The 18,697-nt window shown below is 35.2% G+C and overlaps 1 protein-coding gene across 1 annotated transcript in view; it reads right to left on the bottom strand.

The window, feature by feature from the left end:
- The window catches only part of COL21A1 (collagen type XXI alpha 1 chain), a 72,991-nt gene that overhangs the window by 26,065 nt on the left and 28,229 nt on the right, over nucleotides 1-18,697 (bottom strand). Inside the window, exons 12-16 of the mRNA XM_018077814.2 lie at nucleotides 18,321-18,374; nucleotides 17,421-17,474; nucleotides 16,215-16,268; nucleotides 16,083-16,136; nucleotides 12,260-12,313 (exon numbers count right to left, since the gene is read on the bottom strand). Coding sequence (XP_017933303.1) covers nucleotides 12,260-12,313; nucleotides 16,083-16,136; nucleotides 16,215-16,268; nucleotides 17,421-17,474; nucleotides 18,321-18,374 — 270 coding nt within the window. The remainder of the gene's footprint in view (nucleotides 1-12,259; nucleotides 12,314-16,082; nucleotides 16,137-16,214; nucleotides 16,269-17,420; nucleotides 17,475-18,320; nucleotides 18,375-18,697) is intronic.

Here is an 18,697-nt window from a genome sequence, read left to right as displayed (position 1 = left end):
AATCATAAAATTCTATCACCAAAGATGCAAAATTATAGAGTATTTCCAAAAGCTCTTCAGAGCAAACTGCTTTGCGGTCAGTTCCCCAAGCAGATGTAGAGAACATTAGCATAACTATCTTTATGATCATCATATTTTTTTCTGATAAAAAGATGACTCTTCTAGTATATATGCATTCTCTGAATTATGTTTCAATCCAATGGTTCCTTCCACTGGAAAATCTGCAACTCTGCTTCTGGGAAGACACTAAAAGACATTACATGAATTATAGCAACAGAAGGAGATTCACAAACAACATCTATCTGTTCACATGTTCTCATGATCCCCTTAAACATCTGAAAAATACAACTGTTTACGTATTACTGATCTTTACTTGAAAAAGCATACTTGATGATACATGAAAGTTTTATTGCAAGCATGCAAAAAAGTAAAACTGTAGCCAAAATTTGGATGAAAGTACAATAGTCAAAATGCTTCATAAAAGATTACAGTAAATCCTTAATAATCTTAACAGAATGAAAGACATAAATCAAATTTAGATAATGTATAAAACCTTCTACTGGGCAAAGTAGCAAAATATATGGAAAACAAATTCAATGAAGCCCCATCTGCTACTACTGAGTAGTTGGAATTAATGACAAAAAAAAAAGGCTAAATACAAAGAAGCATTCCTACGGACATAATGACTATCCACCACACTAGCACAGCAGCTTTAAATTAAATTCAGGAAAGGAAAAGGCATTACCAAGATATCTGCAGTTATAAGACCAGAGTTTTCAAACACTTCAGCAAATGAGTTATTAGAAATAGAACACACATGCTAAACGTGGAACAGTGACCCCAATTGCATTGCCAACAACACAGACCTTGGAATACTGCAATTTGAAAGCTGGAATACTAATAGAAAATGAAAACTGTGTATATATTTTCACAGGCTGAAATTGGTGTTACTGTTTCTTGTAAACAATCTACAATATAATGTGAGTATCAGACCTATCAAATCTGTGGATCCAAAGGTGGGCAGACAAAATCAGAGCTCCCAGCCCTGCAGGTGACATGATGATGCCTTCCTGCTGCCTATCATGCTGGCATCAGCCTTAGAGACTGTGAAACCCAACATCCAATCTGTCTAAAAAACTTACAGAAGATGATGAACTAACTCATGTTTGACACACATGTAAACACACTGATACTCAAGCAGTTACATGCCTTCAAAATGCTTTAAAATTTCTCCACTACTTAAAATATGGAGAAAAACTTATTACACCATTTGAGTACCTTTCACACACAAGAAAGGGAAGGCTGAGGACAGCAGAACCTCCTCAAAGGGCAGTGACTGCTGATCTGCTCCTTGCACCCAACACGTAACCAACAAGTTCTGTTCACACAGGTCACACAGATGCAGAAGGACACAATTTTTGGCCATATCCCTTTCCCATAGTAAGGAACCACTCAGTTAAATTAACAGTGAGTAAGTTCAACAAATCATGTATTTTTCTTTTTTTTTTTTTCCATATGGTGCATACTGTGAAATTGGTCACAAGATGCAGCAAAAGAAAACAGTAAAACTGTGTTCCAAAAAGGACTCTAAAATTCCTAGAGAATTGGTCCAGCGCTGGCTATTAAGTAGGATGGGCCAGCATGCATTTTTGGCTAAGGAAGTCCCAAAAGCTCTGACAGACAGAATCTGGTAGTAAATAATAGGTGAAAAAAAAAATCATTTTCTACACACTTCTATCCATTCTCAGAGAAAAAGTTCTGTGATAATTACCTGTTTAAGAAATCACTAAGAAAAGTTGGAGCAGAGATTGGGACCACACCCTTTCAGAGCACAAAGAAAGAAAATCACACCTTGGCTCACACAGCAATCACTAAGACTAAATTTAATCACTAAAACCAATTACTAAAGCAAAAACTAATTTGCACAAAAAGAACCAAAGGTTGTGTCCTAAATGGTTTAAAAATATTAGCAGAAACATTAGTTAACCTTACAAATGGATTTAAATTCACTCTGATCGAAGATTGTTTAAGTTTTTGTTTTGTTATGAAGCCAGATTGTATTCTGACAAGACTTTCCATAGCTTCGATTCACAGTAATTTCATTATGTAAGGATTAAAAAAATGAAAATACCCACTGTACCAAATTTTCTTACATTTTTTAGCGCTATATTTACTTGAGTGCCTGAGACTTGAGCATCAGCTTCTCAGTTTCACATTTAAATCTCTTTGTGGACAGGAACTGTCTTTGCTGCTTCCTAAAGTGAGGTGAACCAACTGATCTCAGTTACAAAACTATCATCTTCTTTATAGCAAAAGTATTGAGTAGAAGCAATACTAATGTGGTTTCTCCAATGAAAGGATTTGTAAGGCTCACAAATAATGCAGATCTCCTTTACTAAACTTCTCTGTATTTTCTCCTAACTCTACACTACAAAGTACGTGACAATCTAATTTCAACAATTGACATGACACTGCACAAGAATAATGCAATGCTGTTGATCATGAAGGACACATGGAAGGAATATAACAAGTACTTAATTTCGTTGACAGCCCAACTACCACTTGAACACAAAACTTAAAAAGAAGCCATGCTTTAAGTTCTTTGTTTATTTTTCTCCTGCACATTTTCTGGAGAGGTTCAATACAAATTAATTTAATTAATCTACAAACCTAAACTAACCCAGTCAAAACAAAAGGGCAATTTCAGAAGAAAAAGATCCCTCCTATTTGAGACAAATATTTAATGATGGGATAGTTTCATATCAAAGAACAACCATATCAAAGAAATAGACTAAATATGTCTACTCGACTATATGAGATAAAATGAAAATTGTTCTGGATAATTATCAGAATACAGACTGTAGATTTGATGCCCAGATACAGCACTTGGAGCTCTGAAGGAGTTACAGCTAGATTGCTTCATAGCACCAGCCTGACCACGTGAGGCTGTAACTCAAACCTTCTGGGAGGACACAGGTAGAACAAGTCTTTTCTCTGGCTTCTTTGATGTTGAAGAAGAATGATAACTGGCTAGAAAACTGGCTACACTGTTACTACTCTGTTGAAGTTGGATCAGAGGAAGGAAAGCCAAAGATCCTTTTGGTAAACTTCTTTCTACTTGTGGTTAAGGAACTTGCCATAAACATGTTGGGAAGCACAGAATAGAACAGTCATGTGCACATGAAATCAACTGAAATAATAAATATTTATTGTCTGCTACAGTCTGAGTGTCTTCTTTATTCATAGCCTGCTCTTTATGTTTGAGTTTTAAGTACAGTAATCAGCTGAGGGAAGTTTCTGTTTAGTCTTCAGAGTCACTGGAAATTCCAGCACATATTTATCTAAGCTGTAAATGAAAATGCTAATTCTTAGTGTTCAAAGTGTATTATGAAGGGAAGACAGAAGTATTTAGGGGATGTGTTAAAGGTATTGAGACCTCTCTTCTTTTGATTATGCCCTAGCACGAAGATTTAAAGAGACACCATTCTTACAGAGAAGAGGGCACTTCCCCTAGAAACCTGAAACACCACATCTGCAGATGAGAATCTCTACAGATGAGAATTTGAATATATTTAGGAATTCGTCTTTGAGTCATACTACTAAGATAAAAATCACACTTTATACTACCGTTATGTCAAAATGCAATGATACAAACCAGTGAGAATTGACACTGCATGTGCCTAAAAATGAAATATGAAATTGCAGTATGAGGCATTAGCCCCTATAGCATTGTCCATGACTATGTGGAATTACCAATGGTCAGTTTAAAAAGTTCAGTCTGAATTTTGCATTTATACACCATAAATGGGGGGGGAAAGTCCTACATATAGTCTGCTTTTATTCATCATAAATGATTAACTTAGAGTCAAAATTTTATTGTCTTAAAAATATTCAAAGACTCAAAACATTTCTATTTTGCAGCGTATGTTAAAATAACACCAAAACATCCAGATCCATCTTGATTTTCCATAGCTTGCTTCTGAGGCCTCACACATTGAAAGACTGCAATAAGCACAGTGTGTAGTGATTTGCCACTTAGGACATGCACGTTATCAATGCATTTTGCAGTATAACATGTTCCAACAGACATGACACTTTCTGTGTGATTATTGCTGAGCAATAATCTTGAAGAAAATTCCTGTGAATTACAAACATAAGTAATACAAAAAGGCCATTCTTATCTGTGATCTGGCAAACTATATAAAGAGAAAAAAATGTATTGCATCTCGCTTGCTTTTGACTCCTTTTAAATCCACAAATGGGATGTTTACTGGTGAAATACCTTCTCTGTTACAAAAGAACTTTTTTTTTCCCCCATTTTTCGCTCTTTCTTCCCAATAAACTGAAAATGTTACTTCAATTATTTCAAATACCATATTTTGGTTAAAAGGTGGTGCATATATAAGTAACTTGGGCCAAAATCATGTGATGATGCTGCTGCCCACGAGGGACTGTTGGGTACTTTGGCTGTCAGAAGTTCATTCAAATTCATAACTATTTCACTAAGCATTTTTTTTTTCTGATCCCAGTAATAATCTTTCTGTTGAGAAATATACAAAATCTATTTTGTTAAAGATGTCATTTCAAATGTGTTATCTGTATTACAGAAGGATTTGACAGTTCTTGACATGTTCCTTGAAAACTGTGGGAGTTGAGAAGGAAACTGTAAGGCAAGAATAAGGGAGAGATATTGTTGTTTTAAGATTAATCAGCAGATGTGAAACACTGTTTACTGAAAGTATAAACAACAACTTTCCTGGCACTAAAATATACAGACACCAGCCCAATATGCAACATATTCCAGGGTCAAACATTCTCTTCAAGCCTCTCCTTCAGAAAAGCCTTCCTTGGCTGCATGAAATTAGTACACTAGTTCAGGAATGCCCTAAATATTATTATTGACATCAGGTGGATCCAAAAGAATGCAAATGAGTCCTTTTTAAAATATTACATGTCAAAGGAAGTGAATGTTAAGTACTTTAGATCTTTTAAGATCTTTAGTACTTATTTTCTTCTTAGCAGGGTGAATTAACTGATTGATTATGTGTGCACATGCATACACACACAGAGAGTATATTGTTATAATTCTTAATTTAAGCCAATTCAGCAAACAATCACATTTTTAACTGATATTTGGGAGAAAAATTTCTGATAAAGAATACAGAATCAATTTACAGTGCTGTGGATTTGTCCATTCAATTTCTCAAAAATCTCCACTTGAACAAGTCAAGTAATTTTTAAGAATGTCTTCTTTTTTTTTTTTGGTCCAAGCAGTAGTATGTTAACTAATATACTTGAAATGTATCTGTACATCATCTGCTCAAAGTAACTTAAAAAACTCATAAGAAATGCTTTTGAATAAGTAAGCTGATTTTTTCTCACTTAATCAAGTTGTATAGCTATAATGCTCAAATACAAACCAAAATCTCTATAGAAAGGTCCACTCCAATATTAATAACAGGAAAACCTAGTTTCTGGTGCTAAGAAAAAAGGTAGTGATGTTTGTAAGCACATGCATATTGCAGTCTCTGCACCTGATACGAAGGCCTCTGTTTTCCTAAATGCATGAGCACGTAAATGGGCAAACATTTATATGTATTTTTGAGGAATATTATCATGAGAGATGATATCTGATAGGTAATGTACACATCCATACCACCAAGTTAATTCACTCAGTTTCAAACCAGATCCCTAGGCTCCATCTAAGCCAAGTTGAAAACATGACAGTTGAAGGCTGAAGCTACAGTATGAAGTGAGTATTATCATTCCCTCAGTGGAAAAAAACACAGGTGGAACATGTGTCTTACTCTGCAGACAGTATAAGCTTATGTCAAAGCACTCATCTGGGAATTAAAGCTCACTTTCTGGTACAGATAGCCAAGAAGTATAATACAAGCTTAAAGTCTCCATATAAAAATTTCCAATAAATACTGCAAATTATTTTAATGCATAGAAGAAATTAGACTCTTCAGAAGAACTTATGGTTTTGTGTATAAACAGGACTAATGCATTGGAATCAGTCATGGAATATAAATAAATAATCTCTACCACTAATTTTGTGCTTAGAAGTAGTTACTGAACTCTTTAACAGTGCTGCACCTTCAAGTGCTCACTGCAGGACAATTCTTTCAAAATCACATTTTTTTAACAGTCTTTTTAACATGTAAAAGATTAACAAATTATTAAGATATATTTTAACAAATGACAAGCATCTCTATCGTAATACAGCTCATCAAGTCAGTAGTGAGATTTTAAATTGGTACAACACATTGGTTAAAGGTATTTCTATCGCTGTGTTTACAAACCAGTTGCAATGGGGGAGGAATGCTGGCATCTGACTTCTATCAGCATATGAATTAGCAAGAAAAGTGCCAGGGTTGCCATAAAAAGGTCACTACAGCATACAAGCAGAAAACACACTACTCTGAGTACCATTTAGAACTATTTATAGTATATGCCATTCATGTCCATAGTAGGTTTACAACTAGAGCTCCTTCTATATTTCCTTACAACTTCTAAGAAATTCCCTTTGTTAACTTGACATTTATAAAATAGTCTTAAAGAAATGTCAGCAAGGTACACCACCTCTTCTCTGCCTGATTTTCCAAAGTTATCAAATAGAAAATGGCATTAACTGAAAAAATAATTTTCCCAAGTCTCTGTAGACAAAACAAAAACAAAAAAGTTACTACAATTCTGGAAAATTAATATAATTAATGTAATTTCATACTGTGTGAGAAAAGAAATTTAGAAATTAGAAATCACAAAGAACTGCCAGAAAGTGAGAATTAGATGGGTGAGAACTGTTAGTTTTACAACTTAGAAAAGCAGGCATTATTTTCCAAGTGTTAGGTCAGTGGGTCCAAGTTTCTTATAGCATTTATTGTGGCCCCAGTCCAGACTGAATTCAATGGGAATCTTTCCATTGACTTCGATACACTTTGGATCAGCAACTATATTGTCATGTTTTATACAATTTTTGTCAACTGGAAATAATAAAGTAACTCAGATTAGCCTCTGTGAAATTCTAGAAGTCTTTATTACCTGTTCCATTACAGCACCACTTTCATATTTATCTTCTGAACAGCAATTAACTCTGCTATAAATGTAGTATGGAATTAATCTAGTTAAAATAACTTGTCAGTCAGAATGAAGATAACCCACGTTGCAAATAAAGTTGGCTAAAAATACATCCACCTAAAGTGAACCTAAAAATTATACTTGACAGAAAAACCTGCATTCAGTCTAAAAAAATGTGTTTGAGCTTACAGCAACCACTATGTAATTAATGAATGATCGTTGAAAGTATTACCCAGTCAAAGCTGTCATCTCCGCTTCCTCAAGTGAGAACAAGACTAAAAACATCTGTTATAGTAGTTCCAGCACTCAGAAAGTCATCAGCAAGACTCTCCCCTGTCTATTTCAACAATTCAGAAATTAGAAGAAGGAATAAAGATATAATAATGAAAAAGCTAATTCAATTAACCAAACCTACTTGGAAATAAATACTGATGAATGGCATATACCTACCAAAATCAGCTGTTTATATATTAAAAAAACCACCCCAGCCAAGTAACAATTTCACTTCACTCATAAATGTATTTAGAGGTAAAAGCCAGAAAAAAGAAATAAGGTATTTTTCTGAGACCCACAAGATATCATCTGCAGAGAAAATGGTATTTTGTACCTCCGTTATGACTGTCATGCTGACACTTTTGAAAAGCAGGCCAGCAGAGTTCAGCTTCTACTATCAAGGCATCTCAGACTAGTGGATGAACATCAGATCTGAAACTAAGAATTCTGATAAACTCACACAACCAGTTTCTTGAATCTCCTGATCTCTTTTATCTTAAAAACTGACAGGAAATAATTTCTTCTTTATATACTACTTGCAAAGAGAGTGGTCCTTTATAGGAGTGCCAAATTTAAGACAATATAAAATCAGAATGAGTATCTATGGAACATTTCCATAAATAATAAATTCACACAACACGATCTTTTGAGCACCAGAAATACAACAGGATCTTTTTAATCTAACAGAAGATTAAACATAGAAATACAATAATTAGACTAGTTGCATAAAAAAATAAAGTAACACTTTCAGAAAGAAATTTTTTTCATAAGGCCTATTGTATAGATACATAACATAATTTTTAGGTTTGTTTTTATCTGAAGCCTTTCATAACTCAGTATGTAAATGCAAATATAAAATACAAATGCTGAGTAAATGTCATCTTATTAACTAAAACTGGTACAAACCAACATAACATCAACATAAAGTGCATCAAGCAAAACATTACATGACACAGAGAGAAAATTAATAACAAAAAAAATTACTTTAATCTTCATGCCACTACATAACTACATCAGGAATCTTCTTTCTTTGGTTCCTGTTTTGATCAATCTCAGCAGGGCTTTAGATACAGTAGAATTTCATTAACTTTAGGTTTGCTTTCCAAACATACAGGATACCTGGCTGTATCAGTTTATTTTCAGGATTTCTGCTTTATGAATAAAATACTGCAACTTCTGTTGTATCTTGTAGTGTACCTTGAATACACTTCAAAAAGAATTCTACTACCATTACCTAGCATAAAACACGGATTTTTCCAGAGAATGCATTGATCTAGATCTGGCATTCCTGATGCAGTTAGGAAAGATCAACAGACAAACTAGGAATATAGGCATAACAGTGGGAGTCAGGTCAAAAGCTGAAAGTAGTGATACGTTGCTATCGCTGGCACAAATAAGGCCACATCTGAGGTCTTGTGATGTGACCTAAATATTGAGGGCAAACTCTACCATTTTAAGTGTTTGCAGCTGTATTTCTGAAAAATATGATTTCTGGAGAGTAAACATGAGCAGTTGCAAATGCTCAGACATATTACTTGTGGCAGGAGAGCATATGCTAGGCTTAGAAGAGCGCTACAAATGTCCTGCCAGCTTTACCCACAAGCACTCACTTCAGAGTTCCCATCTGCATAATTGTAAACACAAGGAGCTTCCACTGAAATCAAACTCTGACAAAACTCTACCTATATTAAAAAGGACAGTCAGGCTGAAATTAAGCTCAAATAAATCTTGATTTATTCTATACTTTAAACAGTTGGCCCCTCAAAAAAAAAAAGAAAGCATTTATCAAAACAGCTTGTCATCAGTAAGATAGATGACTAGCCACTAAACTATTCAAGTGACAGCATGGCCTTTTTTTGTCATCAGTAAAATGAGCTTGATTGCTACCTTTACTAAATGCTATCTAAATTATTCTCTCCATACTGTCATGTTACTCTTACACAGAGTGGGTGGAACTGGGATGGCCTGGTTAACTTAAGTTCCAAATAATACTACTGAGGGAAAACAACCACATGACTTGGAATTATTTACTTAGCTTTACAACCTACTTTTTCCTGTTTACAACTTCGGGCATTAATAAGAGTAATAATATACCAGAAAGTATGTTGCCCAAAAATTAATCACACCTCTCAAAGGCTAGAGGCAATAGGAGTTCAGTGGGTGCTCCATCCTAGTCAGCTACCCCTTAGATGCTGCCTCAAGATGAGCTAATTTCACAACCATGCTCTTCTTGCTAAAGCAAAAGGGATCATAAGATGGTTATTTCATAAGATGACTATTTCTAAAGATCAGCTTAACAAATTAGGCTATGTCTAACACTAATGTGGTTGAATAGAAGAAACAGACTATCTGCATCTATGTTTGTATGGGTGCATACAAACATAGATTGTATGCACCGAGCTGTTCCAGGGCCACTAACCGTGCATGTGGTTGATTAGTGATACAGTCATACAGTTTCCACAGTACAACCCGAGGCCTGTCTTGAGCTTAGGCACCCTATTTGGCTATCACAGGGAGGGCACAGCAGAATTCAATCCCTCTCTTCCACATCAGTGCCATAACTCCTAGGGTATCCCACCGGAGAAGATTACACTGAATTCCACAGAAGAGGAGCGGAGAGGAGTCACTTACATGTTACGCATCTATTCAATTGTACATGTTATGTTCCTTAATGTACACACTGGAGGAACAACAGGAACAACAGAAGCAGTAAGTTGCACAAGACATCCCTCATAGCCCTCAACAATCCATCCCACTTTCCAACAGATGAAAGCCAATTACCCTCTTGAGTAGGGGCGCCCATATATCCCAAAGCTGAGAATAGCTTTTGTTTTCCACAGCCCAAACACACACTTTTATCACAAAGTTGCCACACAGAAATGCCCTTTGCTCCTCCTCCAGGCTCTAAATAGATGGGAGCACTATGTTTACACATGCAGTCTGGTGCTACACCAGAGGCTGGTGTAGCTACATCTGGTGCTACAACAGAGGCAGATGAGCAGGGATGACTCAGTGTCTTACATTTCCTACTGTTTACCTTGAGGTAATTTCATGGTCAGCATTTAGACTTTCTGCTCTTCAGAACCTCCACTGACTATAAATGAAGCATACAATGCCATCTGACTTGCCTTTTAGGATTGTTTAAATCTTTTGTAGTTGCTTATAAATTGGAAGTCTCCCTCTATATTACTTTGTGGTGATTTTCAAAGACTTCTTAGTAATTTTAATGTCTTAGGTCTGCCACTTCATTTCTCTTTAAAGCAAAATTATGGGACTTATGTGCTTACATTGCCATTTAAAATGTTATATTGTGAAGTATTTATATTAATTTTAAACCAAAATATGTTTCTTTAGAAGATACAGGTCATACTTAACCAATGTTATCAGATCAGAAAGAGAGCTGTTACAGTATTAAATACTTAGTTTTCCCTAGGTAAGAAATGCCTTTTCCTTTCCATTTTTTTTTTACTAATTTAAAAAAAAAAAATCACAATGACCAACTAACTACTTTTTTAAAAAAAAAAAAAATTAAAAGAAACAAAACAAGGCTAGGGACAGAACTCATTTTTATCTCAACACATTTGTTATGGTGTACTAACCAAAAATATACCAAAATCCCTTAAGTTGTATTTTATGATTTTTAATTTCAGTCTTTTTTAAATACGATGATACCACAGACTGTAAAAGGTTAAAACACCTCACAATTATTTGGGGTAGAAAAAAGAGGAAAAAATAAAGCCATGGGAGAAATTATGTGTGTTTTTCACTTAAGCCAATCAAGTAGAAGAAAATATCTTGGGAATTATTTCCCAGTGCTTCACAGTCTACTCACGGAGTTTCAGAAAGCTTTTTGTGAATGTATATTAAATTTAAATTAAAGAGTTTGAGAATTTTTCAGCTGCAAGTGTTATTTCCTAGTTATCAAAACTCTGTACCAGATTTCAGTACTATGTAACACATATTGCCTCTCATTATATCCAACACCACAAAATTTCCATCGAATGTATAAAGCTGTATCTCCTCCTCTTAAAATTCAAAATGTAGCAGTGCTCCACCAACTGAGCTCTGTTCACTGCTATTGGCCTACTGAAGGATTACTGATGGTTTGAAGACAGCTGGCTGTCTCTCACCACTCAAAGCTCTCAGTTATTTCTACAGACATCTTGGCTCATCTGCTTCAAGCAGCCTGATGGCCTTAAAGAGAGAAACAAGGAAACAAGGAAGACAAAGCCAAGCCAAACTATAAAGAGGAGGAAAAATGAGCTGCCCTGAGGAGCTGCCCAAATATCAGTAGAGGAACGGTCTTTGGAAATAAGCAAAACAAAAATGCAGCAGCATGTTCCCCAGCTAAGCAAGAAGAACAGACATACAGGTAATATGGACAGTGTAACAAGGTGCAAGGAAGTAAAGACCAATAAAACTGGACAAAGGAAAGGGGGAGGTAGACAGTGAAAAAAATAAACTTTAAAAGTGCCATTAACAAGTATATGAAAGAAGATAGACCATGTTGTAGAAACGAGAGTTAAAATCATCCAGAATCTTTTCTTGTGTAAGTAATTATTAAAATCCATCTATATCATTATATCAACAGGAAAGAAGTCAATAATGAGATAATTTCATAACATATATACATATAAGTATATATAGCAGCAGAATAGTTAAGAATCCTTTCTTTTAAGGCATCTTTGACTTTAAGGGCTTGTTTATTTTTTTTAATAAATTCAAATCTAAAGACAAACAATAAAAGAAAATAAACAAGCACTTTTTAAAAAATGGGCATATCAACCAATTCCAATCAATATGAATGAAACATTAAGTGTAACAGCCATTAACTAAAAAAACCCTCAAAACCTAAAAAACCTAATAAATCAGTACATAAGGATATGTTAGAAATTTAATCACTTACAGGCTCTCCACGATGTCCTTCTAGGCCTGGAGATCCAGGCTGTCCAACTTCTCCCTTTAAAATAAAAAAAAAGACAAGAAAAAAAATTTCCTTTGCATTATAAAAATAAATATTTCAAATACTAAATTATTATTTTTAATATAAGTAAAATGTCAAACGAATACACAAAATCAAGGTTTCACCAAATAAACATCTCTTGAAAACAGTTTAAAACATACTAAGAAGTGTTGTCAACCCAGTATTCCCTCATGCTGTGTCCAACAGGCAGCTGTCAAATAGTTTGCAAAAAGAGATGAGAGACAATTGTCTTTTCAATCAGAACAGCAACTTCTGGTTGAAGAAATGCATAAAAAAATAAACTGCTACTGTCTAACTGTTGGTACAACTAATAGTCTGGAAAAATATTTCAAAGCACTTAAGAATACAGCAGTACCAGAAATGATCAAATCTTTATGCCCTTACTCAAAATATGTACGATACTATTCTGAAAATTTGAAGAATAATTCCAGAAATAAAAGCATGTAAAACAAATTAAAGATCAATTAAATTATTATTATCAATTAAAGATAAATTAAAGATCAATTAAAATATATACAAAGTAATCTCACAATAATTAATTTAAAATTATAAAAACAGGACTGGAAGTAACAATGGGTAGCATCTGGGTTTCAAGCCATGCTTTTTCCACATTCTTTCCTGGAATGAATATTGTAAAAAAACAGGAAAGCTCCAACAGAAGTTTCCTTCAAAGACAGCATGTTTGTTACTGCTCTGAATTTGATTATAGACCCAGAATGAAACAATGTTTTATAGCAAGCAGATGTTGAAGTCAAGCTGACAATGAACAATACAGCTTCTATTAGCTATATTATAAAACGAATAAAAACTAATGAGTATGTCATATTTTTTTGTACAATATTTTTTTTTACAGAAAATGTCTTCCAGTTTAAATGCACACACGTTCACATAACTATTATACTGAATTCTCTGTATATTTTTTACAAGCATAAAAACAGATCAAAGTACTCTCCAAATTCCTCCTTTAGCAACATAATGCTTCACTCTAAATGGCCACCAGTGGCAGTTAAAATTTTATGCTAACGTTGTGTCAACTGTGACTTCTACCTGTCCATGTTATCAAATACTGTAGAAAGAAAATATTAATACCTAATTTTTTTCTATGTTCTATCGTACCAGAAGAGGAATTCCTCCACCAGCTTAGCGCTGATATCTCTGTGTACGTGTGTGCGTGCATAGATATACATATATAAAAGGGAGGATTCGTTTGACATAAATTCATGGAAGGTAAATAAGCTCCTATCACAGACAACAGAAGTCTAGTCTGGACAATTAATGGAGGACTGATTCAGCTGATCAGCCAACAGAAGCTGAATTCCACTGCCCACACATAGACATTTGGTCGTATTAGAGATACCCAAGGGTGTCTTGTCTAGGGTCCTACTCCCACTCCAGAAAGGTACTGGCTTTCCATAGGACTTATGTCATATTTTTCAGCTTCCTTAGGATGCTTTGGACACTAATACATTTCAAATGCACCACAGGCCTTTGAAGGACACAACTAAACTGGTACCTATGAGTCTGCCTTCTTTGACTCCTCTGGCATTACCACTTAGACCTGTGTTGACTTCAATGGCTACATAGGTAGCTAGTATGTCCATGGACACAAACTTAGCTGAGTGTTTTAAAATGTCTGTTCAATTGTCCTTGCTTGACATATTTGCAAGAGTCGGAGATACGTTTATATTAATAAAGACAATTTGTAGGCATGTATCAATGGGATTTGAAGATGAAAATGAAATTAATGTAGGATTATTTAAAACTAAACCAAGCAACAAATAAAGAAAAAGTCCTTTAGTATTGTAGAAATAATCTGCTCTTGGTTGCTGAAGTTAACTTAAGAAAAATGAGCAATGAGAATTTTTTTCCATAACTGAGACTTACAACTTCATTTACTAACGTATTTTAGTGTGGTAAACGTAAGGGCAGTTAAAAAAAACAACAGTACACATAAAACAAAGTTACTCCATTAACTTTTAGCACAGTCTCATTAGGCCTTCCAAGGAGAACAAATAAAACAGGAAATACTGAGTTTATCTACCATAAAAGCTAAATTTTATACACACTTTCTCAAGATTGTTATTTTAGATGTTTTCTGCTAATAAATCTTTGAATTGCAGGATGCTCAGTTATACATTGAAGTTGGGCAATTTCACAGATAACAGTGCTGTAGTGTTGCATGTAAGTCATAACTCATCCCTTTAGCTTCAAACTAAGACACTTACATATGCTATTCTATCCAAAGATGTCTAGGGACATGTAAGGGCACTAAGACCCCATTACAGTGAACAAAGGCTCAATTTAGCTACCAAATCACAAATGATGGGTGCTATTTGAGGTGCTCTAGGGCAGCCAAAGCTTCCACATTGGGCTGGCAGGTTCCACCTAAAGGAGATCTACGCCCCTCTAAAATGGCACTTACAGGTCACCTTGGCTACCCAAAGAGGAGGAAATAGGACTGAAAACTTACTAGTAAAGTCACAAAAGTTATAGCAGTTAACAGTCAGCAGCTTAGTGACTTTAGAAGCTCCATTCATTATATTTACTAAGACCTTCACTCAGTTGTCACCACATAGATGTGGTAGAGCCATTGCCTGCTCCAAATAAGGGTGATAAATTTTTCACCTTGAAAACATTCAAGGATGGAACAAGGATGGAACAAGGTGAACAGTTGTGCAGTCTCCACTGAGGTTACCAAGACACAGCTGAGCAACCTGGTATGGATTCAGTGCTGTCCCATTTGTGAGCAGGAAGCTAGTCCAGCAGATGACTGAAATTCCCCTCCAGCCTGAGAGAACAAGCCTGGGATGCTGCTGGATCCACTTTGTTGGCAGCTGCTGCTCGAAAGGTTTAGGTCTCTCATAGGTCTTGCACCACATCTCCCTGCTGCAGCAGATGTCACAGATATGCCAACTGCATCCCCAACTGCTCTAGACAAGTATGGTCACAAAATGGAAGACTCAGATCTTCAACTAAAGCAACAGGAATTTAGACAAATGCACTTAAAAGTACACTTGTACTTTTTGACACTGAAGTAACATCACTCTGAAGCAGTCCTAAATACTTTCCTTATTACTAAGAAAAGGAACAACGCTGCTGCTTAAAAGCTTCTTTAAGTCAATTCAACTGAACATTTACATTGCATATTATTAATTTTTTTTCCTGTGAACTTAAAACTGATACAGTTGAAGTCCACCTTTTCACAAATCAGAAAAGCGCAAACAAGCGTTTGGCAAGAAAAACATCCAGCGAGCTCACACACTGTGATACAAATATCGGATCCTGTAGTCTTTTTTACAGTACACAGATACTCAATCAACTTGAAAAACTGTTCTAAATTCAATGTAAAGGGCACTGCACAGTGAAGAGAATACAAACACAAACATTCAATACTGAAAGTGCTTTCCCCTAACTTTCCTGCATCTCCCTTCAAAAGCAATTAATTATGTTCTACAGTGTATGTTTGTTTATAAATCTCATTAAGAGAGTTAGATAAAACACAAAAGGATAAGGAAGACAACGTATAAAGAATCTCTAAGGATACACTCTTAATAAAAGATTTGCCCCAGCTCACAAAACAACTGAAAACAATGAAATCTGCTCACTGCTGCAGTAAACTTCTGCATTTCCTAGTACCACGTTCTTTTAATTTCCAGTAATTCTCCACAGAATAAACGAGTATATTTAGACCAATAGCAATGCTGTTGAAGACTTTGGCAAGATACGAATATACATTTCTACCTACCTTGAAACCAGGACTTCCCGGTAATCCATCTTTCCCATTTTTGCCAGGGTCTCCCTGTAGGAACAGTTACCAGTAATCAGCAGGTGAATTAACATGCAAAAGTTAAAGACAAATTGTCTTCACAAAACTTACTGATCGGCCAGGCATTCCTGGAAACCCCGTATCACCCTTCTCTCCTTTTGAACCCTGAGAAAAACAGCAAACAAAAAGTAAGTTATGCTCAATGTTTATGCTGCAAATTTAGTATATTTAACCTATAATTAATGCATTTCTAATTCTGAAAATGTACAGGAGATCTGTTTCTTTCTTAGTACAGCCAGCTGCCAATTAATAACTACCCTGTTACAGAAACGTAAATATGTTTGAAAATATAGAAATCCTAACACAGACCCTCTTTCAAATTGCTTAAAACTCTAGAGCAATAAACACGTGAAGAAAATATAAGGACACATGAAAATGTAACTGTTAACTCTCCATGGCCAAAATGCGCTCTCTGCTTTATATAAATTACAGATTAAAATATCTCTCTTCATGGCCACTATAAGCCTCACTCCTTTCGCGTGCTCCTCTCCTCACTCCCCTTACTCCTCTCCCTTGCTCCTGTTTGGTTATACATACATTTCTATGTATTAAAAAGTACAGACTTCTTTGCAATTATTACGTATACCGCATACATGGTGTGTTATCCATAGACGCATTTGCAAAAAATATATGCATTTTGGGTTACGTGAAACGGAATTACACCAACCCATTAACAGGATGAAGACAGTTCTCTAAACATGCAAATATGCAGAGAGCAAGTTTGATAATACTAAACATAAGAACATCCAGTAACAACAGTGAAAATTTTTTTTGAGTTATGACTGCAGAATTAAATTATCTGCGAATACATATTATAAAAATATAAATTATATTCCATAGGGTTCCCATGCCCCAGAGCTGGCAGCAGGGAAGGAACGTGAGAAGGAAGGAGAGCAGAGAGCTGTTGTGGACTGACCACCCCACCCTGTTCCCCATTCCCCATCCAACGAAGGATGGGAGTTGAGCCTGGGAAAAAGGCTCGACTGGGAGAGGTGTTTTAGTTTTTGTCTTTGTTTCTCACTACCCAAATCTATTTTACTTGTCATTAAATGAAATTAATTTTCCCCAAATTGACACTAACTGGCAGGTGATCTCCCTTATCTGGACCCACAAGCTTTTCCACCTTATTTTCTCTGGCCATACTGCTAAGAAGGGGGAACGAGAGAGTGGCTGGGGGCATCAGGCAGCCAGCCAAGGTCACCCCATCACAGATACCAATAACATTTTGCTTTAACTTATAATTACAAGTTCACTTGCCTTTTTTCCATATATTCCTGGCTCTCCTTGATCTCCTTTAGGACCCCTTTCTCCCTAGACAAAATGTGTGTGAACAAGTTGATTTTTAAAATAGAAGTAGTTCTATAAAGATACATATATGAAGTATACCTGTATAACAGACTCAAAACAAAGCAGGCAGAGCTACGTGTGATATAAAAAATATGCCCAAGACAGTAAATGCAAACCCTGAATTTTCCAAGCTCTCCTAGGGGGAGAAGCCCAGAATGTCCAACACTGATGGTGAGGCAATCCACAGCTTGCAGGTTTAATGTTTCTGCTTTTTATGGAAGGTACTTTGTGATTCTGGTTGCTTAAATATAGGTAGGAACCTAAGTGAAAATTCAGTTCTTTGAAAAGTGCTGCACTTTTTTGAAGACCTTATTTGAAAAGTTTAAAACACAAATTTGGAAAAACTAAGAAATATATCCAGTTGAATACTAACATAGAAGAAAAGAAGATATGGTTGATGATGATTTAGAGAACACACACGAACTAAACTTGCTAGGATAGACTAGAACTATCCTTCAAAATGCTGTCACCCAAATTTAACAACTTAAAGAAAATAGTATAATTATATTTTTATTTTTGACACATTATTTGTGATGAAGAAGGTTCTAAGTAGTAGTAAAATCAAAGTAATTAATATAAAATCCAATAGAGCAGAACAAAAATATAAAACCAGACAGTTTGATATCTACGTAATGAAGTCCCATGGCATGTATCTTCCCTAAATTTCAGCATCATATCCATTGATTTTATGTAGGTCATCTACATAAAATACACTGATAGTATTGTATACAGATTTATTTTTCCCCTAAATTAAACCATAGAGCAACTTGAAACACAGGAATACTGTAAGAAGACATATTTCATTTCAACCTTTGGTGCTGGCATCCCATGTAATCCAGGAAAACCAGGTAGTCCACTGTCACCCTAAAAGAGCAAACATATTTTAAATCCTTGTATCTGAAATAGTTGTAATGTACTATAATAACATTCATATCCTCATGATCAACAAATAGTGGAAAGATGTTATGTACCACCATATCAATTTCATAACATTCTATGATGATTGGTGAGAGTCTGTTGATCTTCAAACAAGATTCAGTACATAAAAGAAAAAAAAAACTTAAAACAATCATTAAATTTTAGAATAAATTTTACTGTAATTTCTGAATAAATCTTATGGGGATTCAAAAGTAGCAATTTAGCTTTAACAAGATGAAAAAAAGCTTTGAAAATCTCTGTAGGAGCTG

This window comes from Manacus vitellinus, unplaced genomic scaffold (assembly GCF_001715985.3).
Source record: "Manacus vitellinus isolate BGI_N305 unplaced genomic scaffold, ASM171598v3 scaffold_4_pilon, whole genome shotgun sequence".
Lineage (NCBI taxonomy): Eukaryota > Metazoa > Chordata > Aves > Passeriformes > Pipridae > Manacus > Manacus vitellinus.
The sequence above is the reverse complement of the archived record's forward strand: the minus strand, read 5'-3'. Positions and strand labels throughout refer to the sequence as shown.